This window comes from Penicillium mononematosum (assembly GCF_028829835.1).
Source record: "Penicillium mononematosum strain IBT 11891 chromosome Unknown utg000003l:1.0-8172316.0:1.0-8177699.0, whole genome shotgun sequence".
NCBI lineage: Eukaryota > Fungi > Ascomycota > Eurotiomycetes > Eurotiales > Aspergillaceae > Penicillium > Penicillium mononematosum.
In genome coordinates this window covers 6,385,691-6,408,703 of record NW_026643273.1, presented here as the reverse complement: position 1 = coordinate 6,408,703, position 23,013 = coordinate 6,385,691, and the positions used below count along the sequence as shown (strand labels likewise).

Here is a 23,013-nt window from a genome sequence, read left to right as displayed (position 1 = left end):
CTTGCATTATTCTCTGAGCGTTTAGGCGGCTTTTCTGGACGGCGTTGCTTCACTTGAATACAAATACCCTGGTGGCATGCATCCATGCCCGTTGGCACATGTCTTGTTATTTATGAGAAATGTAATTCTTGTACAATTGATTAGATTTCTTGGCTGCATATACGTGTAGGCTAAATGTTGCGATATTAGCCGAGTTGGCTGCTGGGGTTGGTGGCTTCAAGCCACGTTCTAGCTGCCGAGACATTTAGCCCATCCCCCGCGTTTTTCTTTGCTGGACTTTCGGATAAATAGGCTGCTGCGGAGAAGTACTTATAGCCATGGGTAGCACCTCCTGTTGGCCTCTGTAGACATCGTTGTAGCTTGTAACAATTGCCATTCCATTACTGAATCAACAACATGGCCACCGGCTTCCTACGCGTGAAGGGCGATACTATCGTCGATGGGAATGGAGAGGGGGTTGTGATGCGAGGAGCTGCTCTTGGAGGATGGATGAAGTATGCAAACGATCAAATTGTGTTATTCCCCTGTCTCCAAACTGACATGTCGTCTTGAAGTATGGAGAATTTCATCACAGGCTTCGCAGGCCACGAAGCCCAGCACCGCGCCGCCATGCGCCGAGTCCTAGGACAAGAGAAATACGAATTTTTCTTCGACAAATGGCTCGAGTACTTCTTCACTGAGGCGGATGCCAAATTCTTCGCCGAGCTAGGACTGAACTGTCTACGTCTGCCTTTCAACTACCGGCACTTCGAGGACGATATGAATCCCCGCGTGCTAAAGGAATCTGGCTTCAAGCATTTGGACCGAGTCGTCGACCTGGTCAGTATTCTTCATATCTCTGCGTGGAGTCGGCAATACGAAGAAATGGACTAATCACACCGTATAGTGCGCAGCACACGGGATCTATACCATCCTAGACATGCATGCCGTCCCTGGCGGTCAGAATCCAGACTGGCACTCCGACAATCCTACCAGCTATGCCGCTTTCTGGGATTACAAGGACCACCAAGACCGGACTATCTGGCTCTGGGAGCAGATCGCCGCCAGGTACAAAAGCAATCCTTGGGTTGCTGGATACAACCCCCTCAACGAACCTTGCGATCCTGAGCATGTTCGGCTCCCCGCATTCTATGCTCGTGTCGAAAAGGCAATTCGCAAGATCGACCCGGACCATATCCTGTGGCTAGACGGGAACACGTTTGCGATGGAGTGGAAGGGCTTTGACGAGGTGTTGCCAAACAGCGTGTATGCCATGCATGATTACTCGGTGAGTTTCATATTCCTTTCTGAGCCTGTGAGAACGAACATCGGGTGTAGTGTTCTAACACCATCTAATCTCTAGTCAATGGGTTTCCCCACCGGCGATCGCTACAAAGGCACAGCCGAACAAAAAGAGCGACTTGAACGCGGGTACCTGCGCAAAGCGCAGTTCATGAGCGAGAACAAGACCCCCCGTCTGGAACGGGGAGTTCGGGCCCGTCTACGCTGATCAGGTATTCGACGTTGATGCTGAGACTGTTAACCAGGAGCGGTACAACCTCCTTGGCGATCAGCTGCGTATCTACGACAAGTACAACATCAGCTGGTCGATCTGGCTCTACAAGGACATTGGTCTGCAGGGTATGATCTATACGGATCCCGAGAGCAAGTGGAACAAGACGCTCAAGCCTTTCTTGGAGAAGAAGAGGGACCTCTGGCTGGATAAATGGGGCCGTCGGCCTAAGTCCGAACCTGAGGAAGCTGTGAAGCCTTTGCTTGAATGGATTGACCGCGTTAGTCCAACTGCGAAGAATACTTATCCCACGTCGTGGAATACAGAACTACATGTCATGCGGAATGTGTTTTATACTTTCTTGGCGGCATCGTTTGTGGATGAATTTGCTGAACTATTCCGAGGAAGCAGTGAGAAGGACCTGGAAGAGTTGGCTAGGAGTTTCCATTTTGACGGTTGCGTGCAGCGAGAGGGCTTGAATCGTATACTCAAGGACCACGCACATTCGTCTCATTGAATGCAAGCAAGAGTTGGTTTAATATAGGTCACCACAACAAATTGGACATTCAAACCCGACTCAGGTGCCCTAGAAGTGAAGACCTCCTGCCTAGGTAGAGAGGTTGGATTAATAATAGATGCGATCCGCTGTAAGCAGGGTGTGGCAATAATTTCCGTTCCTGGCGATATCCTGATATTGATCTAAATACAACGCACTTCTGTTATCCACACATTATCGATAAGCCAGAAAAATCGAAAAAGATCGCGGGGCACATTCTCGACTCCAAGATCATTAAAGGTTACTGGAGGGATTTGACATGGCTGAATCCCCTGCGTATCCGTCCAATCTGGACAGCATCTTTGATGCTGCGTCGCTTCTCAAAGACCGCATTGATCCAATCCGATTGACGTCCGACAACATCCTCCCGATCCTCAACCTGCCCCTCACTCACAAGGTGCTGGGTCACGATGCCTCAGACGAATCACTTGCTCAGGTTGCAAGCGGCGAGATCTCATATACTACCTTCGTCGCCGATCAGGCCCGCGCCGCCCTCCAGTCTACCGATGACTTGACCACGGAACAAAAACAGTCGCAAATCCTGCACATCGGACTAGCAGCCTTGTTCAGCTTCCTACAATCCAACGTCACCGGTCCTCCCCTCGAATTCAACTCAGCCGAGGCTGTGTTGCCCTCTATTCTGCGTACCGACCCCACAACACTCAAAGCGGTGCGGGCAAAGATTATCCGTGACCTAACCCTTGATGGAGAAGCTGCCTACAAGCTCACACCCAACCCGGAATTGTTCGCTGTTGCTAAGGCTCTGCTGGCCGATACGAGCAGTGATGGGCCGCTTGTAGCAAAGACCGCACGTATGCGCACCAACTTCCTGTACCAAAAAATGCTCTCCGAGGTCACGAGTACTCTCCAGGATGTCATCTACAAGGATCTTGAAATTCTGGATAAGGCTGAGTTGAACTCAGACGAGAGGAGTCGGTTCCTGCTGGAAAGGGCCATCATCCACACACACCACGGTTTCGATGCCAAGGCACGGGAAGATATTGATCAGGCGGCCAAGGTTCGGAGGTTCGAGTTTGCTCTGACCGGAAAGATGGGCAAGCGGACAAAATTCCAAGACCGTGATATCAGTCAGCTGGTCGTTCTGGCTAAGAGTGCCGATGAAACATCACAATCTTCGGAGCCTTCTGGGCCTAAGAACCTAAACTTGGACGACGATACCCTTCTCGAGGCCATCTCTTTCTCCGACCAAAAGCCCGACGAACAATCATTGGCAATTCAAGATAAGGTGCCTGAATCTTTAAGTGCTATTGATGCCAACAATCAGCCCATCCTCAACCCCGTTGACTCTGCTCTCCTACTCGCATTAGCATCTGCGATTACTAACACCTCGCCTGAGAATGGCCTCACCCGAGAGGAAACAAACCCCTACGCCACTCGAGTGCTCGATGGCGGCAGCTCCAACTGGCAGATTTATACCCAGGCACTTCTAGTCCGCAGTCGAGTAGAGGGCTACCGTTCCCGTACTGTTGAAAGAGCCGTGCTGCAGATGCAGGCTTTGGTGGATCAGGTCATTGCTGATACCGCAACTAGCGACGACGCCGCTCAGACTGAATCAGGCGACCCCACAACTTTCCTGCCGCGTCCTGAGCAGTCTGATTCTGCCCCGGCCGCTGACCGACTTGAGCACATCTGGATCCTAAACTTCTCAACACGCTGGAGCCTCGAGGCCGAGCTTGCCAAGCGCTGGGTTGATCTCGGTGGTCTGCGCACCGCACTCGAGATCTACGAGAGACTACACATGTGGGCTGAGGCTGCGCTTTGCTACGCCGCCACCGAGCGCGAAGGCAAGGCGAAGAACATCATCCGCCGCCAGCTTTACCAAGCCACCGGCCCTGATGAAAATGATGAAAATGAGAAATTCGACGGACCAGAGCGGTCACCACTACCGGCAGATGCCCCACGCCTGCTCTGTATCTTGGGCGATATCGACAAGGACGAAAAGATGTACGAGCGTGCCTGGGAGGTCTCCGGAGAAAGATACGCCCGCGCCCAGCGCTCCCTAGCCCGCCACTACCTCACCTCCACACCACCACAACTAGAAAATGCCGAGATGGCCTATAAGAAGAGCTTGCACATCAACCGCCTGAACCAGGGCGCATGGTTCGCTCTCGGCTGCGTGCAGCTCGAGCTCCAGAAATGGGAAGAAGCAACTGATACCTTCACCCGCACCGTCCAACTCGACGATACCGACGGCCAAGCCTGGAGTAACCTTGCCGCGGCGATGCTGCGCATGCCCGACCCAGAGCCGGCCCCAGAGGTCATCGACGAGTCCACCGGTGAGGTCTCCACCGCCGAAGTCGACCCGCACAAGCGCAAGCGCGAGGCTCTATCAGCTCTCCAACGCGCGGCGCAACTCAAGGGCACTGACGCCCGCATTTGGGATAACGTCCTGACAGTCGCGGCGTCCATCCCACCGCCGGCAACACCATTCCGCGATGTGATTACCGCGCAGAAGCGCATTATCGAGCTCGTGGGCGCGAAGAACGGCGAGAAGTGCGTTGATGTGGCGATCCTGGCTATGCTCGTTGACTTCCTGAACGTGGCGTTCGAATACGAGGAGTTGCTTATTCGCTCTGATGATCCATCCGAAGCTCCCATTGTTCGCACCGGTACTGTTCCTGGCCAGATCATCTCACTGGTTGATCAGCATGTCGTCCCGCTTATCACGCACTCCTCGGTGCTGTGGCAGATTGTTGCTCGCGTTGAGGTCTTCCGTGGCCGGCCTTCTAAGGCGTTCGAGGCCCATGAGAAGGCGTGGCGCGCTACTATTGCCGCTAATGCTCAGGGTGCTTTCCAGATGGGTGATGAGAAGCCCTGGCTTGAGGTTGTGCGGGCTACGGAGAAGCTTGTGAGGGATGGGTATGCTAAGTTTGGTCCTATGGATCGTGAAGATCAGAAGGTTGAGGGTGATCAAGAGGCCGAGCTTGTTGCCAAGGACTGGCGGTTTAAGTCTCGCAGTGCCGTGAGAGGAATCATGGGCAAGGGCAAGGAATTCTGGGATGGAACGGAAGGCTGGGAGCGCTTGAAGGAGTTGCAGTCCGAGGTTACAGGCAATTAGTACATACAACCCTTGATGCTGTTTATGAATCATATAGAGTGGCTTGCTCATCTGGTGCAAATGTTTACAAATTCGATGATATTGAGCATTACGATTTCCTCTAGATGGCAAATGAAGTCAATCCTTTCTATATGCATTCTATACTAAGCGCAAAAGGGGATGGGTTTGACTAGGGATTTCTTCCTGCTGAACCATGTACGGGAGGCTATTGAGTGTACTGGAGACCAATGGATATTTGTGACTGGAACCCGTCCCACAGAATGATGTCGGATATTCTGTAGTCCTCATCGGGGGGGGGGGGGCTTGGGTTCTCGCCGCTGGGATCTGCTTATACCCCTACGTACCTTTAGTCTTTTTCATATCAAAGTAAGTTCAATGAACCCGCGTCATTACCTTCAAGTAAAATTCTGGGTGTTTGCCCAAGGTTTTCGTTGTACCCAGCAAGTGAGAGCAGAGGTGTATTCAGAAATATTAAAGATGAAAGAAGAACAGGCGGAAAGACGGGGAATCGAGGAGACGCTAAGACATGCAAGGGCCATCAAGTTCACATTATTCAAACCCCATGTTGATTGATGAATCGAGGCATTCATAACCGCGTCTAACTAGAGTCGTAATCTCGTGGGAATCACTTTGATTCCAACTTCCTCTTCACCATCCCGCAGAAGCTCTCGAATAAGACGGTATCTGTCCCCTGCGCCCAGCGTACTAAAACCTTCACCTCCTTCTCCTCGGGTTTCTGGCCCCGGACCAGCCGTATCTGCAGACGTACTCCAAGTGCCACCTGGTCTGGAATGGCCTTCAATTTAGCCGCATCCTCCTCACCGGCAAGTTTCATCTTCCGACGGGCGAATCTCGACCACACATTCTCAGCAGCGAATCCCGTCCCCGCAGAACGTGCCTGATCCCACGTCCAGAACCAAGGCAACGAGCTAAGTTCTGCATTTATGGTAGCAGTGGCTGTGTCAATAGACGTACCGGGTGGTAGCGTGAATGTGTAATCAGCAGGGAAAGGCAAGAGACTCTTCGGGCAGCCGGGTAGTCCACGTGCAATATTCTAGACTAGCGGTTAGATTGGCACGCACAAAACACAAGTGCCGAGTAAAATTTGGTGAAGTGTGACTTACCATGGCAGGCCTTCTGTCTCCCCATGACCATGCCACCGCCCAGCGCTTCGTCTTGCTTCCCTGTTCGAACTCGGTCACTGCGAAATTGGTGATACCGTGCTTGATCAGCATCTCCACCAGTGCGTTGATACTGCTCAATTTGCCGAGCATGGATGTGTACCACTGGACCCGCTCGCGCAGCTGGAGACTCTCGTCGATCATTCGCTTCACGAAAGCTACTTCTCCGCCGCTGGTTACCATTTCTACCTCGGCGCCGGTGCATGTCTTCACATAGGTTAGTACGATACGGTATGTAAGTGACATGTGGTGGTGTATGGTAGTTTGGACCAGGGAAGTGAAGAACTAGTGACACTCACAGAGAAGGGCTCTCGTTCTTTCTGTTCGGCAGATTGCTTCAACTCGTTGGACGAGGTGTAAAACGGTGGATTGCACATGGTGAAGTCAAGGCTGGTGGATAGTCAGGTAAGATTCTAGCAGGTCGTAAATCTGGGCAGACTCACGTTTGACAGCCCAGCTTTTCTAGCGGGATGAGCGGCCCGTTGGGGTCAGAATGTACGATTTGAATGCGAGATTCGAGGTTGTTCAGGGCCACATTATGCTGGGAGGTGCGAATATTGTTCGAGTCGATATCTGTCGAGTTGATCAGTGGATTCTGAAGATCCTCGGACTCAAAGACGTACCTGTGGCTACAAAGTTCCACCGTGGTCGTGTCGCGCAACCCAGCAGGGGTAGATACCGATGCATCCCGTTCCGCTTCACCTTGTCAGCCATGATGCAGAGATCGGAGGGAGTCATTACGTACATGTCGAGGCCAACGACCTCCCGGTCTCGAACATATCCCTCGTGCAGTCCTCCAGCTGTGGAGTCGAGGAGGTCTTGTAACCAGAGGATGTAGTTGAGTCTATCCAGTTGTCAGATACGTGCGGGCATAGTCCAAGCCGTCATTCGGACGCACCTATTTGGTACCTGGGAATCAAGTCAATACATCTGCATTGAATATTTTCAATATCTGCGTACCGGTGGACATAGTCGATCCTCGGGGATATCGACTTCCAGGTGAAAATCTTGTTGCAGGAGGGTGGTGGTAAGTTGTCTGCGTGATGCAGATCAGATCCACTCTCAGAATGTCAGGTATTAGGGTCCTCTGACTTACCGGACGGCGGCCGGATCAGTAAAGTCCAGCTGGCTGTTTGGTTTCAAGCTATATACCATCAGTGCCAGTCTTCCTGTTGGAGCAGACGCCGTTTCACATACTGCTTGGCGAAGTCGCGCGATTGCAGCGCCAAGGCTGCAAAATCGATGTCATTTTTGTAGAGGCTCCGGGCAGACTCCATGGCCAGGACTGCGTTACTCAGTGAAAATGTTAAATGTATTGAGGTTAGAGATAATGTGCAGAATTGCAATGTGGTTAGTCACAAAGAAAGCGAAGTCCCGCGTCGCATGAGGGAAGCTGATGTTGGGAAGAGTGTACGGAGGGCAAGAGCGGCCAGCGGAACTTCACTGTGTTGGTGTTGGCAGAAAACCACATGGAGCATCCATGGACATGACGACTTACATCAATGTATTAGGTTCGAGCCTGATTGATTGACTCGTAAAAAGCATTGACATTGATAGACTGATGTCACCTAAAATATCACAATAAGACACGTCCAACCAAGAAATATGAGGTCTATAGAAGGCGTACATATACTAATTCGGAAGGCGGAGAGGATGGTAACATATAAGGTCAAAGTGGCCGTTATTGTCGGCAACACGATTGTTGTTTACGGCCTGTACGACACTTGTCTATCCTCATATAAAAAAACTTTAAAAACCATGCTGAAAGCGTAAGGCTGCCCGAAGGAAGCTGTATTATTTCTCTCTGAATAAATATGTGCAGCTGAAGCAAAAATAAATAATCGCCAAAAGATATAAGTGAGAAGTGAAACAAAATAAGCGCCGCTTTTTGCTGAGTAGCCAAACCCAAATCATCAAGTCGTGATAGGCTTCCGTGTCCAAATATGTACTTTCCCGCTTCTATATTCAATATTGCCTTTTTTTCCCACTCCGGGTATATATCGATCGTCCTCATTCAGACCGAGTCTTCCTTCCTCTGAAGGCGCTCTTGGCGCTCAAGACGCCATCCATAGCCCCACTTCATCTCAACCATGAGCAGAGGAACCATAGCGATGGTGATGCCAGCGAGCATGAGAAATGCAAATTGAGCGGTGATAGCATCGATAATAGCCTGAGAAGCTGCGACACCAGCCGCACCGATTAAGCATCTCATCAGGTTGTTGACTGCCGTGGCACTAGCGCTAGCACCGGGATACAAGTCGATGACGAGGGCGCTGTTAATGGTGGAGATAGCGGTGGAGCCATAGGCTATGACAAACTGTAGAATAATTGGGACTGCAAGGTGTGTGCGGAGTGACACTCCATAGACGGAGACACAAACAATGAAGATCGCGGTGATCCACCAAGTGTTGCGCATACGGGCGTACTCGATGGGGAAGTCGGGGTGGCTCTTTAGGTTGATGCGAGTTTCGATTGGAAGATTGTGCTGCTGGCAGTATTCTCGTTCTGTTCGCTTGTGGTTGAAGTCCATGAGGTATCCGATTGTGTAGGAGCCGGTCATGCATCCGAAGCCATTGCCGAGGAAAGTGAGGCCGACTTCCATTGAATTCAGGCCGTATTGCTTTTCGAATAGGGCGGATGTGGAGGAAGTGACCATTGACCAGACGGTGTACACAATGCTGCCGAATAGCAGGGTGATGAAGACATCCTTCTCGCATAGAAAGGTGAGGGGTGCGAGCACGGTCTTGAGGGTCACCTTGCCCTTCTTTCCGGAGGGGATTGAGTCTTCATGTGCGTGTCTCTGCCCACAAATGGAGTAGATGACTGGCTTATAGATGCCCTTGAGGGGAACAGTGCCATTGCCAGCGATGGAACGAAGTGTTTCCGGGAGGAAGAACATAATAGAGACAAGACTGATTCCGGATGCAACAACTAAGAACCAGAAGATTGATCGGAATCCAAGGTACTGTGAGAGAATTCCACCAAATACTGGCCCAACTCCTTGGCCCAACATGCGGACTGGATTTCTGTTAGCCCAGAACATAGCAGTATATCTGAGTAGGGGGTTACTTACCACCACCAAAAATACCAATAAGACTGCCTCGCTCCGCTGAAGTAGTGATATCGCCAATGACACCAGCACCTAGGCACATTAGCTAATACACAAATAGGCATGTTTAATGTGTCATACCGATTGAAATGGTGGCGGCACTTCCGGCAGCCTGCAGCGCTCGGAAAGCCATAAGTTCACCATAGTTGTTAGAGACGGCCAAAGCAATGTTGGAAACAATGTATACAGCAAATGTTCCGATGAAGACCACACGGCGGCCCAGTACATCGGAGAAAGAACCCCAAAAGCTCGGGGCAAGACCTTGAACAATCATGTAGACCGTGATGGTTAAAGTAGCTAGAGACATAGAGATATTGAGTTCCTATAATTCCGTTAGCAAGAAATATCCAAATCTGTTACTCAAGCCAACTGACCTCTGCAACATCAGAAAGCGCAGGGAAGTAGATGTTCGAAGATAGCGGCGAGAAGATGGCAGCGAAGGAGACAATAATGACCATCAACAATTTGCGAGACCGAGTGAACACATGATATGGTGGTGATTCAGGCGCTTGGCTTTCAAGGTTGATTGACTCTGCTGGCGTCGACGGTATCGAGAAGCCTTTCTCATCCCGAGGTGAGAGATCAGGGCTTGAATTAATCGACTTGTCTGTGACCCCAGGATCCCTGAGGGTTTCTGTGGAACTGAACTGGGACAACGCCATGATGAAAGATTATTATAGAATATGAAGAAAATTCTGGACGTATTAACAGACACAATTATTGATAATAGAAAAGGGATTATGGCTTCATTCGGGCCAGACAGCTTTGGAGGTCTAGAAAGCTAAATGATGGAATGGACACACCCTTTTGTATCTCAATTCCAACATGACACCCCTATAGGGCTTATTCAAAAAATAAATTAAAAAAACAAAGATTTTAAGCAGACCCATGCATCTAAGAGTCAACTAAACATGCTCCACAGTGGGTTCGATCAGGGGGACACACTATACCATCCCCTGGATGGTAGAAAGTGGCATGGATACGACAGATCTGGTAACCCCGACGTCGCTCAATTTGATCACATACGGGCCATGATCCGCAGTTGAAATACCCTAAGCCTCCGAGGCTGACGTTTACAACACATTCCTGACCTCCCCACGAGTGTTCATGGACATCTTTGACTATAGATGAATAGTTCTGATACCTAAGCTCATAGGGCAGTTCACCTACTGGAATTTCTTCCTATAAACGGATGTACTATAACGGAATCGACCTGCACAGCATATGCACCACACAAGGCCAGGTTCACCCTAAAATTTCACAGTCGGAGAAAAAACATCGGAAACGAGCCCGTTTGGCAGCCGAATACTGTTGCTCGGTTCAGCTCCGCAGCATCACTCTTGTCCTAAAGGTCCCGAAAGCCTACGGATGGGATGTATGATAAGCTGGTTCACTTCTCCACAAATAGCTCTAAGGTTCTTAGGACCTGCCGAACCGGATATTTATCTCGATTATGGGAAAATAGAAGCTGAAACTTGGTTCCTGCACCAGGTGTTCATTTTCTCCACGTGTGGACTATTAGCCATTTTGATAACTATCTGTCAAGCAAATGCCAAGCTTCGTCATTAGCCCTGTTCAATATTAATTCAGAGGAGATTATTGGACAGGATACGCCATTGACTTACGTGTGCATTCCCCCTTGATGGATCTGTATAGGGGACGTTAGCCCTTGCTGCTTATAGCTCGCCAATCGGGGACCCGCAAAGGGGGCGGTTGGGCACAGGGTTTAGCATTGCAACCCAGTGACGATGCAGTATGATTCCAGATCAGGATACCCCAGGCTACTAACTAATGCGGTTATGGAGTACATTGCCGGGCACATAAGGATAGGAGAAGGAATGCGTGTAAGAACTTCCCTCAAGACTGTCTTAAGGTTCGCACTAGACAGGAGATGGTCGACAAATTAAACGGCTTCTATGGAATACAACGTCCGTAGGCACTGCATACATATCCATACGTACTAATAAATAGCACATAGGTACTCCCTACTCCGTAAAATATACTATGTACTGTGCATAAATGGTGCCAATCCGCGTGTCGATCAGACCCACAAGACGCCCCTGTGCAAGCATAGCTTGGTCTTCCTATCTGACTCCACTGATCCGCCACGCGTGACACCCCTAAAAATGATAGCGGAGCCGCCAAGAGCTCGTCATCGTCTACGATTGATCATTAACTTGCACATCGTTTCGCAATTGAGCGTCGACTTACACTTTCGGGGTGTTTTCTATCTCGCCAACCTTCAGCTCGATTAAGGCTGGCCAGGGCTGTCTACCCTGTAAGGCTGATGCAGGTTCCCATCTTGGCAACTTGATAGAACTTAATTTTCCATCTATTCCTCAATTTTGATGCCCAACGCCAAGCCTCCGGTTTCACGGCGAGAACGGTCTAATATCTAACTCCGCTACCTCGGATGCCGATTCTCGGGTACCGGATACCGTCTCCGTTAGTGCACGTTGGGTGGTTTCATTAGTAGATTGGGCCGACATGGTGCGAGATCCCCACTTCTAAACAATATAGGGGTCTGGACCACTCGTTTGGAGTAGAGTTCCAGCTTGGTTTTCAAGCCTTCTGAGTCATATCATACATATTGTACTCTGTATGTTGAACAGGGTTTTCGGCGAACCGAGGCTAAAATTATTGCGTGCGTTTATAAACCTCGGCGTGAACCTGCATTTGGCGAAGTACCCGTGTATGTTGTAGCGAGGCTGCTCTTCCTGAAGGATATCAAGTCTCCTTAGTACGTAGATCTCGGCCCCACAGTCGCAACGGAGCTGAGAAGCACATGTTTACGGAGGAGCTTCATGTGATTGTGTTCTGATTTCTGGACGGTTTTTAGACTTGAAAATCTCACTTCCAATGTTGACATCAAGCGCGAGATCACATTTGTTGACTCGCCATTTGGCATCTCTAGCACTGTATATCCCTCAATAAAGTTTTTCTCTTTTTCTTTTAGCTGTCCAATACAGAACTGAATTTTATATTGGGTTTTCTCTAAGATTTCTAAAACAATGGTTTCTATCCACTATGGCTTTCAAATCTCAAGGCAGACGTAGTAGATCCCCCCTGACAGCTATGACAATCTCGTTTGAAACACAGTCTAGTCATATGGATCTACTCCGTAATGGTAGTAGCAAAGAAAACAAAGATAATAATTTTAATATACTCCATATCTGTGAGAGAAACACATGAGGCTGTGTAAACTATTTGGCCTGGCGCTTCAATAACCAAGCGCATTGACCAAGTATCCGCAGATCTGATGCAGCCCCTGGTTTCCCCGATCCGCCAAAACAACTTGACACACACAAGCTAATATGAAGAATTCCAGAGTGTCCACGAAGAATGCAGGGCTAATGCAGCAACGGATGCCCTAGCATTTTGACGTCGCATAGAACGACGTCCTCAATATCCTCTGCCCACCTGCCGATCATCCTATCATTATCCAGGTCACCTCTATTAGCAGAAACTGTTGCAAGTACCACTCAAAATCAAAAACCCCGGCCCCCGGCTTTTAGGCATTTCCATGAACTGTTTGGCATCATGCTGTTGGGTCCGGAAAAAAAATCTCGATAGGACCCTGTGGACCGAGACACGCGGTTTCTTTCCCGAATGCATATGTTCTGGGCCGACCCTACAGGGCCCCTCGGAACGCCCCTGATCGTCGGCATATGGAGCTCGCTTGTGGATCTGGCGATTGCGTGAGTGCTTCCCGTGGGTATCATAATCTGATAGCGTTAAGTGTGGAGATGCATGTCTCACGATAACGACCGGACCAGGTGGTTGAGGCAGGCTACATTATATACCACTATAGCTATTTTACATTGAGGGATTTGGGTCTTTCATTGCATATATCTACTCTTATTGATTTGGCTCGTTGGTGCCATTCAGTCAAGACCTCAAGATCAAGACCTTGGCGTCGGAAAAGTGAGTTTTGGCATTGGGAAGGTTCGCACCTCTCGGAGTATTTACGAACTCAAGGATGGGTCTAGTGATCTATTCTGTCCCGGGTAAAGAAGGCTATCCCAATGGCTTTTTATGTGATATCTATCTGCATGTGTAAGTTGCTGAGCCATGGTGACTTCGGTATTGAGGGTCGTTGGCCGAGTAGTCCGACTCTTCGCAAAGTAAATACGAGATGGTGCTGCAGAAATATTATGGTTCAAATCAAATAACAAGGTCCAATTGTCTATATGTTGTAGCATGTATAACTCGTGTATCTAAATTTTGGGTACTGTTCTAGTTGTTCTAGTTGTTCCAGTGCACTTGTGGTTACCACACTTAATACACGACAAAATTAAAGACCAACTCTAGGTCATATTAGTGAGACTGTAGAACAGAACTAGACCTAAATATAAAAAGGCTTTTATCTTATTATGAGTTACTATAAGATCCCTTCATGTCACCACATCATAGGCGATAGTAATAACCACCCGAATATATATCGTCACCTATGAATTCAGCAGCATGTGCAGTGAAGCTAAAAAATGATTCACCGATAAGCTTTCTATTCCTAATGCCATTATCTATATAAGCCATAATCAAATAGTTGAATTTCTTGATATCGCAGTGTTTGCTGCCAAAGACACTCCAAACACCTTTGATAGGGCTATAGTAGACGAGGATGATGATGTTGGATCTCGGATCTGGCATCTAGTACGACGTTAACAGTCACCTCAAGTCTACTTAAATACAGCGGTGGTGGAATTTGAAGATTAGAACGGGCCTCTTAGCATAGTTAGTAGAGAGAGCCAAAGCAATGTTCGAAATATTGTTCCGATGAAAACCAAACGGCGACCGAATACATCGGAAAAAGAACTAAATTTCCATATTCAGTCTCTTGGTGATCTAACATGGATCCAAAGAGGTAGTAAAGGTGGACAAAGGGAAGCAGTAAAGCTGCAAGGTGGATATCTCGTCCGGCAACGTTGACAGCTTTGTCATTCATCTGCTTCACCTGGGCACATAGTAAGTCTAGGTAAAATAGCAGTAGAACTGTTTTGTGCTTTATACATCCTTGAGCTCTTACCCCATCCTGGTCGCCGATATTAATTCTTAATTGCCTTGCACTCAGCATATGCCCCGTTCTTTGTTCATTCTGATCTATACCCTTGCTTGCTTCCTTCTCGCTTCTTTCTCACTTCTTGCTCCCCTACAAGTTAGCTCTTACCTACCGGGGGCACCTTCCATGCCCACTACCTCGGGTGTCTAGGTAACCCATCGCTACCGTAGATACATTAGTGCCTGCCTCATCTGTAGTATGACTACTTTTGTTGATCCTGCTGTCTTGCTTCTCTTCTTTTTGCTTCGATCAACTATTTCAAAAATACTGCTCAGTTTCAGTATATGACTCGACGACACTTCTTTTTTTCTTTTATTAAGGACCTTCCGTAGTTGTTGCACACACATGGATACCTCGCAGTGAGTTGTGTAATCGTATCCAATCAATTCATGCATTACTGACTGAATTTCCAGGGCTGGCGAGCAGACCCTCAATAGGGTGCAAGGTATGTCCCCTTCCCGTTGGTCCTCATGCTAACATTGTTACAGATGGATCTACCTCTGCCGAGGGGTCCAATTCTACCTCCTCGACCGATGCCCAAGCGCTGTCAGTTACTACTAGTACTAGCAGTACTAGTGGTACTGTCAGCTCGACGGCACAGTCGTATCACATCACCGGGGACCTGATTCCGCTGGTCCAGGCAACTAACGAGACTCTCGAGCGAAGCCGGTTGATTGTTAATCAAGAGCCGACCGACAATGACGAGGACTTGATGGACCCAATCGGGGAGGGCTACGATCTCGTTGATGCGACGGAGGATTTGAAGAGGACCGTCCGGTCGCAGGAATTCTACCTTCGCTACGGCGACCATATGGGGCGAGTATGGAAGTGCCTCGAACTTGCTTCCCGTCGTGTCCCCCAAGGTCATTGGCCAGCCGGAGTCGTCGCTGTTGGGAAAGATCTCAAGCTGGAGGAGGGGCTCGGGGAGGGGAAGCCTCGGAGAAGCTGGCGGGGGTGTTGCAGCATCTCGAGGAGCGCGAGATCCGGATCAGCAGTGACGTGGCCAAGGCGGCAATTATGGGATATGCGATACGCAATGAGATCTGCCATGGAGGTCCCGGTAAACTCGACGACAAGCGGACTCGCGATGCAATCGCGAGCAATGTCGACGACCTGGAGAAGTTTCTACCCGACGATCAGAGAGCGGATCGCGATCTCTGGGTGCGAATTGTCAAGTTGTGGAAGAAGTGCGGGAGATACGTGGAGGAGGTGCGAACGTCGGCTCCGGAGACGACGCCAACCCCGGATTCATCTAGTCTACTCGCCGCACCGCCCCGAACCGCCGAGCAGAAGGAGAAGTTCACACGAGCCTTGGAGGAAGGCTCGTTCCAGGGCGAGCTGGATCAACTGAGCCGAGGAGGAGGGCCCTGCAGACAAGACTCACCTCATCGCACGCAGTCGACGAGGTCCGACCCATTTCACGGTGTTCCTAGTAAGCGGAAGACGGACTTGACCCCCGCGCCGTCATCCCTTCGCCCTTTGAAGCGACAGAAGTGAAGGCTACCCGGCAGAGGTTTCGGTTTGGGGAGGAGGATTGGGGAGGATAGGGCTGGTCGGCGTTGGTTGGTTGGGAGGGGCTGGCTGGTCGGCGTTTGTTGTTCGATTCTTCATGTAAATAGTTTGTACATATGTAGCGTAGAGTATATAGAGTAGGTAGAACCCTGGTGACGATCTTACACCTCAACGTGGTGCCGGGGTCTAGTAGCCCTCCATGGGCGAAGCCAAGATGAGCTCATTCTTTACAATGATACTGACCTTTCTTTCTTTCACTTAACTCTTCAGATATAATTCTGAGTGACCGCGCCTGTTACGAAAGTGGTTAGAAAGTAAGCTTGACTCCTTTTGTTTGAACTTCTGAAGTCACTCTCCATAGTTCTACATGGCATTGTACTTCATGCTTCATGATCTCATCTACTAGCCAGTAATATCTTTAATAAGTTGAGCCCCGGGGTCCAGTATTGATCTGATCTTCCATATACCATATACCGGGCTCCCAAGAATGTTGTGATCAGGGAGAACGAGACTGAAAGAGCCACCATGACTCACAGCCATATCTTACACCCAGCGATCCGCCAATCCTAGATTTATATAATTAGCTAGCACTTTAACTATATATTTACTTCTATCTAGATATTACCTGTAATAATAGAATAAATATATAGTTCTTAAGTAATGTACGGTAGTATAACTAAGCCCTACGCCTGAGAATTTACGGGGGACTTTCCTGCTTCATCTGAGATTAATAACATGGCAAATAGCGTTTTTTAGATTTAGTTTCAATCGCTGTAATCATGGTTGAAGTGCTCCAGCTAAAATAATCCCAAACACCGTGCGTTTCCTATAACCCCAATATATACAAGACCGATAATTTCGGTCCATCCTGTCATCGACCAACCAGTAGTTGAGGCTCGGCATACAATCTCCGAAGTAGTCCGACCAGACTTGAGGATTCCAATGCTTGTAAATTACAGGGTTCCCTTCATCCAAAGCAGCCTCCACTTTCTCTTGGTCATCCTGTGAGGCACGATAGGCATGGTGAAGCAAGATCAACAACTTGTGTCTTCTCATAGCGCCACGTAATGCCATGTCATGCCTTAGGACAATGTGTAGGTGTTTCTGGAGATCCTCAGTGAATTGCTTTTCGTATTCCGAGACCCAGCTACCCTGGAACCAGTTTTGGAATCGTTCCAGGCGAAGAGCTCCAGCCGTTTTTCCAGGAATATCATCGAGCTTTCTGTCAAGAAAGATTCGGGTATCGGTGAGCCAATTTTTAGGCGCCGTGGTAATGCAACACCAGTCGTTTGATTTAAAATCATTCCCATATTGGTATAGAAGAGATTGAGACTTCTCTGGTAACTCGCGTTCGGTCGCTACCGTGGCAGAATAGGCCGGTGGTATTCGATAGTACCAATTTGAAAGGCGTGTGAAAGGGATGATTGCAATATCATGATCGGGGCGATATCCCTTGGTGTATGTGATACTCTCTTGTGGTTTTTCATCCCTCGACCAATCCTCTAGTAGACTCACCCATACTGAAGGAGCCGAATGCGTTGTCTTTAATGTATCGATGAGTTGGTTGGCCTTCTGCCATATTTGCACGACTTGACCGGGGCTTCTTGGGGGGGGAGGGGAAATGTTAACAAACATTTTACCCCCGACATTTCTCCAAGGAAAGGTATGGAGATGGTTGCGAACAGCTTCAATATTCTTCAATTCCCATCCGTGGCTGTGTGTCCGCCTGGTAGTAAAATTGAATCTCAGCCCGCCCGCAACTTGAAACTCGTGCTCGAAGTCCTCAAAAAGATGGTCTGATATCTCTTGATAGAGGTATCGGCTGCAACGCGAGATAGCTAAAGCAAAAGGGGTGGAATGTATTTCATCGAAGACAGATTCCCATATCGTCCAACGAAGTTCAAGTGGGAGCTTTGCGAATGTTCCCAGTTGAGCAACGCCGGGATGTTGAGGCGCAGATTTGTCCTCGGCACGGTCCATGGCGTTTTGTTGATTGTGTAAATTAGAGATGTGAAGATGAGAAGCTGGGAAATTTCTTAGCTACCGCACCCCCCGTATGTAAGCCAATAATTACTGACCTTCGTGTTCCGAGTGGTTGCAAGGTTGTAATCGGAGTGATATTCTGATGAAGTTTGATGAAAAGCTTTGAAGGAGCAGATATTGAAATTCAGATGGTTTGTAGGAAGCTAGGTTATCACTCTCAAGGAACATCAAGTATAGTCCAGCTATGAGTCAAAACTACTTGAAATGGCTGCGGCCCGGGCCTTCAAATCTTCCAAGGTTGGTCCAGAAACCTCATACTCAAAATAGTTAGTAGGGAAAAAGCCCATTTTCACATGTCACCGCTTACACGTAATAAATCCGTCACCTGTGGTCAGGCTTGAGGTGTGACGGATCTGGAAGGCGGTATGTGGGTTGTCTATAGAAGACCCCCCGTTCAGTTGATATTCTTCCAGTCAGCCAATTCATCCTTTTGAGCCTGTGGCCCCCAATCTATTCGTTCCTCACAGAGGGCATCTGACCCCACTTGTAGCTACCTAGATAGTGTCTGGTACTTCATCCATCCATCCTTGATCTCATAGTACCAGTACCAAAAGCGATTATGAACTGACTCTTTGTTGACAGGTTGGTGCCAAGCACACAAGAAAAATAGTCGGGACCCATGATCCAAGTTCACCTCCTGTGAAATCCCGGAATTGCCCATTCAGGAGTGCGAATAACCTCGGGGTTGTGACTTGTTGTCGGCACTGAATCTGGGAGATAGACATATCTCACCGAGATTCAGGGTGTCACCTTGAGACAAAACAACAACGGGTCCCCTCCAGGGCTGTCTACCTATCTACCCGTGGACGAATTGAGACCTTCCTAACTGCCATGAACTTTTGAACGCAACTTCTACCCAACTTATACCAAACAGTCCGGACTGGAGTGACCGTCCCTGTATTAGAAGACTATTACAGTCTTACTTCCTTTTTCCTCTTCACAGTTTTCACACTGTCCCAACATTAACATATTGTGTACCTTGATGATCTCATCCACTCTGTAGATCTCAACAGTCCGGCTAGCTGCTGCCATCCCATAGACGTCGTAGTCCTTTTTTCCTCAAGCGATGCCTGTCCCGGAGACTTTGAATAGATTAGCTTCCTAATACATTGTAACGAGACAACACACACCCTCTTATTAAAGTGTGTCTCTAGCGTTGTATACATCGATCCTAAGCCACGACACCATCCTAGAAACCAGGAATTCACAAAGCTAAGGTGCTTCTATTTAAATTAGTAGAGGAATATGTTCCCAACCAATCAGCATGTTAGCTCAGCAGGTAGAGTGACGGGCTCATATCCCGGAGGTAAGTACCCAAGGTTCACATTAACAATTGATCAAATACTAAACTAATAATGAATAGGACCCTGGATCGAAACCAGGACATGCTATCTATCTTTTTTTCACCTCATTATCGACCTCATTATCAATCTCTTGCTTCGTATTATCTCTGTTTCTACTCACACGAACCTAGGTAGCCCTACAGCTTCCTATGCCAAAGAAGATAGGTCTCTAGGATGGTCTGAAAGGGGAATTCACAAACCTAAGGTGCTTCTTTTTGAATTAGTAGAGGAATATGTTCCCAACCAATCAGCATGTTAGCTCAGCAGGTAGAGTGCCGGGCTCATATCCCGGAGGTAAGTACCCAAGGTTCACATTAACAATTGATCAAATACTAAACTAATAATAAATAGGCCCCTGGATCGAAACCAGGACATGCTATCTATCTTTTTTTTTCGCCTCATTATCGATTCTCTTGCTTCATAGTATCTCTGGTTCTACTCACACGAACCTAGGTAGCGTTACAGCTTCCCATGTCAAAAGGGAATTAGCTACATAATGTTTTATCAAGTCTGTTGTAAAAGACGGTCATGACTTTAGACTAACTGTCCTTTTGATTGCCTTACAAATAGCTAGAATTTGTGAAGACGATATGAGTTTCGCCATAATATCGGATATAGCCACTTCTTCCAATCATCTAGAAGCGACGCCTGATCCTCTTCTTCTTACATTTGCCCATTACCCTTTTGAGACACGGAGGACACCGAGTTACCCTACCCACTAGACCAAAAGGTCATGAACTCTCCATCTCCATGAATTAGGTATGCTCAGGTTTACTTAGTACCGCCTTTCTAGATGGAATTTTGCCTATTTAGAATGCACTGGGCCCATACAATGAGATTATATAATGCAAAAGTCGGACCATAAAATGCCAATCTGAGAAGTTTCCAAGGTTGTCAATAAAACTCTGTCCGCTAGGGATCCCAATGCTGGTTGTTCTCACCGTGCGAAGCATCAAATATAAGCTTTAATTCAGTATGGAATGCTCAATCTCAAGGCTTCCCGAGGTCCCCACTAGCCTAAAAAATTACATTTATCCACCTCCGGTCCCACTCTGGCCAAAATAGGCCTAGTATAGAAGTACTAGATTGGGACTAGTAATTGATTTGATGCAGCAGCCCCTGGCTTTCCTGATCCGCCAAAAACAAATCTTCAATCATGCCAGCTTCAATTAACTGCCCCTTTTATTCGATATTGTTATATTCCGTAAGTGCTTCATACCCCATCATTTCTGCAGAAACTAAATAGGCTGGGCAAGTTAGTTATAGATAGCTAAAAAGCTAGAAAGAGATATCACTTGGTGGTTATATAAATTAAGAGGACGGATATGAATAGGCATCACTCTTGATGTTAAACGAGATTCTACATATATTGAAGTCAAATCTTAGGTTCCTATAATGTCATTTCTATAGCACGCCTATATACCAACCACCTTAAGTTGCGTACAGCGGATCTAATAAAAAGAGGAGAAAATGTCTAGGGACCCACTATCAAGGGAAAGGGTTTAGTTATCCCATTTTAGTCTTTATTATTTAAATGGACTAGGAGCAGGAGAGGGCGATTTTGTTTTTACGAAAAATATGTTGCTTTATAACATTGCAGAGGTCATCTAGGTTGCAATTGAGAAGAAGCACAGAAGCGAACGAACTAAAGGCCGGCCCAGGAAGTGACTGATACTGACTCATGAGCTTTGTGTCTCTAAAATTATTTCCGGCACAGGCCCTAGCGAAATTCGATTTCTGAACTTGTTGGCTATCGCGATGTTGGTGTGGCCTCTCACTCTAAATAAGTGTATGACGTATATGTTGTCCGGCGGAATGTATATTCCGCATAACTACTCAAGTGGAAAAGTATTTAACGGTAGAGAATTGAAATGGTGACTAGCCGTACACCTGACACTTCATTTACTATCTCGAGTGAACGTTACGAATTTCTTATCAAGAATACACATTCCTAAAGATCCAAGATCGTCAAGTGGTCCATTATCTCTATCGATTAAATATGTCGCATCTCCAGTACTTCAACTACGACGGCTGGGGCCAGAAAGCAAACCGAGACTTCTATTACAGCCAAGCCGTCCGCATTGGCGATCGCATCGAATGCGCAGGCCAAGGTATGTACACGAGCCATGAGTCCTCGCTTTCCGAATGAATAGATCATGCTGATTGTGAAAAGGTGGTTGGGATCCACAAACCTTTGTGATCCATCGGGAGATCAATGCGCAGATCGACCAAGCTTTCGTCAACGTGGACTTGAACCTGAAGCACGCTGGAGGAAAAGGGTGGGAGCAGGTATTTCGGGTGAACTCGTACCACGTCCCGATCAACGACGAGGCCCTGCAAGCGATGGTGCGGAACTTCAAGAAATGGATGCCGAACCACCAGCCTATTTGGACATGCGTTGGGGTAGCGAGACTCGGCGAGGATGATATGCGGGTTGAGATTGAAGTTGTAGCTCATGACCCGTGAGAGATAGAGATCGGAGCGGACATAGCGTGATATGCATTTTTGGACCATGAACCCAATAGCTCTTGAGTTGACGTAGTGTGGTAGATAGTGCCGCAGGGAGAAGCATATTAGTCTAAGAACGGGGAAAGGCCTTTCTCAAATATCGTGATCTTAGCGTTTGCTACCACCTCTGCCGCCTCTGCCGCCTCTGGTTTTGCCCTTTCCCCTGCCACCCATCATACGGCGCCCTGACGCCTGGACGCGAGCTATGTCGTCTTTGTTCAGGTTCAATGTGCCTCCTGAGAACTTGCCCACTGAGGATCCGACAAGACCGCGATCTCTTCGCCCGTTGTTGCTCGATTTCTGTACCTTGCTAGGTTTTTCGAGAATGATACCATTCTCCTTGGCTTCTTGGCGGCGTCTGTCTTCCTTTGACTCAGCCTTAGCTTTGATGCCTCGTCGGTGTGCAGTAGGCATTTTAGTTTGCGCGTAGAGCGAAGTTTTGGCTCCAAGGGATTGCATACGCAGATCCAAAGCCTTCAAACGGTTCTTCCCAGTGGGGGCAAGGTCATCGGCGGAGTCGAGAAGGTGGGACTCCTTAAGCAGTCTTTGCAATGCAAGATCGTGCTTTAGGTTCGCAGATTCGTGGGCGTCTTCTTCTTCTTCTTTTTTGGATGTAGGCTCTGGTTCGGTGCTCGGCTTATCCAAGTCGGACAACAGTTTTCCACTCTGCAGATATCAGCATTAGAATGAACGTCCAATGCGTTGAGATCTAGCACACACCATAAACGCCTTCCAAGTCTTCTTGTCCATCCTGTCTGTTGGTGCCGCATAAATGCCCGTGTGTTCGACCACCTCGACTTGGTTGCTTTCGTCACTGATATCGGACATCCCATCCCAGTCGCCTTCTGACCCAGAGAGATCAGAGTCATCGTCATCCTCATTTTCTTCTTCATCGGAATTTGTAGATTTGGCGGTAGGACCTGGCAAATCGAGTGGCTCAAATTGCGCTTCGAATAATCTGCGGAATACGTCCTGCGCATTGTCCACCGGAGGAGGGCTTTCTTCCTTGGCCTGAGGCTTGGAAACCACAGTGGTTTCTCTCTTTCGTTTCACAACCATGGTGAATGTGCGGTCGACCAAATTGTAAAATCAAATACTCGAGTCTCGGCCCAAAAGTTTTTTGGAAGCTCA

General features: G+C 48.2%; 8 protein-coding genes across 8 annotated transcripts; 4 read left to right on the top strand and 4 right to left on the bottom strand.

Moving 5' to 3' along the window:
- Positions 1-396: 396 nt before the first annotated feature.
- Positions 397-2,009, top strand: N7519_007464 (glycoside hydrolase family 5 protein; the record flags this gene model as incomplete). Its single annotated transcript, XM_057294240.1, has 5 exons — positions 397-494; positions 555-819; positions 887-1,267; positions 1,343-1,468; positions 1,494-2,009. 5 exons carry the CDS (start codon positions 397-399, stop codon positions 2,007-2,009), a joined length of 1,386 nt encoding a protein of 461 aa, XP_057149051.1.
- A 298-nt stretch (positions 2,010-2,307) lies between these two features.
- Positions 2,308-5,127, top strand: N7519_007463 (tetratricopeptide repeat protein; the record flags this gene model as incomplete). Its single annotated transcript, XM_057294239.1, has 1 exon — positions 2,308-5,127. The coding sequence occupies one exon, from the start codon at positions 2,308-2,310 to the stop codon at positions 5,125-5,127; it is 2,820 nt and encodes a 939-aa protein (XP_057149050.1).
- A 625-nt stretch (positions 5,128-5,752) lies between these two features.
- Positions 5,753-7,585, bottom strand: N7519_007462 (DUF890 domain protein; the record flags this gene model as incomplete). The annotated part of the gene is made up of 9 exons (XM_057294238.1): positions 5,753-6,181; positions 6,252-6,515; positions 6,608-6,698; positions 6,752-6,881; positions 6,932-7,152; positions 7,207-7,217; positions 7,269-7,344; positions 7,405-7,452; positions 7,506-7,585. 9 exons carry the CDS (start codon positions 7,583-7,585, stop codon positions 5,753-5,755), a joined length of 1,350 nt encoding a protein of 449 aa, XP_057149049.1.
- A 737-nt stretch (positions 7,586-8,322) lies between these two features.
- On the bottom strand, positions 8,323-10,079 carry N7519_007461 (uncharacterized protein; the record flags this gene model as incomplete). The annotated part of the gene is made up of 4 exons (XM_057294237.1): positions 8,323-9,326; positions 9,382-9,450; positions 9,499-9,739; positions 9,792-10,079. The coding sequence occupies 4 exons, from the start codon at positions 10,077-10,079 to the stop codon at positions 8,323-8,325; spliced, it is 1,602 nt and encodes a 533-aa protein (XP_057149048.1).
- Positions 10,080-14,821: 4,742 nt separating this feature from the next.
- On the top strand, positions 14,822-15,973 carry N7519_007460 (uncharacterized protein; the record flags this gene model as incomplete). The annotated part of the gene is made up of 4 exons (XM_057294236.1): positions 14,822-14,835; positions 14,890-14,921; positions 15,028-15,339; positions 15,411-15,973. 4 exons carry the CDS (start codon positions 14,822-14,824, stop codon positions 15,971-15,973), a joined length of 921 nt encoding a protein of 306 aa, XP_057149047.1.
- A 792-nt stretch (positions 15,974-16,765) lies between these two features.
- Positions 16,766-17,968, bottom strand: N7519_007459 (uncharacterized protein; the record flags this gene model as incomplete). Its single annotated transcript, XM_057294235.1, has 1 exon — positions 16,766-17,968. One exon carries the CDS (start codon positions 17,966-17,968, stop codon positions 16,766-16,768), a length of 1,203 nt encoding a protein of 400 aa, XP_057149046.1.
- Positions 17,969-21,373: 3,405 nt separating this feature from the next.
- N7519_007458 (RidA family protein) lies at positions 21,374-21,840 on the top strand (the record flags this gene model as incomplete). The annotated part of the gene is made up of 2 exons (XM_057294234.1): positions 21,374-21,485; positions 21,548-21,840. The coding sequence occupies 2 exons, from the start codon at positions 21,374-21,376 to the stop codon at positions 21,838-21,840; spliced, it is 405 nt and encodes a 134-aa protein (XP_057149045.1).
- A 150-nt stretch (positions 21,841-21,990) lies between these two features.
- On the bottom strand, positions 21,991-22,941 carry N7519_007457 (uncharacterized protein; the record flags this gene model as incomplete). Its single annotated transcript, XM_057294233.1, has 2 exons — positions 21,991-22,548; positions 22,603-22,941. The coding sequence occupies 2 exons, from the start codon at positions 22,939-22,941 to the stop codon at positions 21,991-21,993; spliced, it is 897 nt and encodes a 298-aa protein (XP_057149044.1).
- Positions 22,942-23,013: the final 72 nt, after the last annotated feature.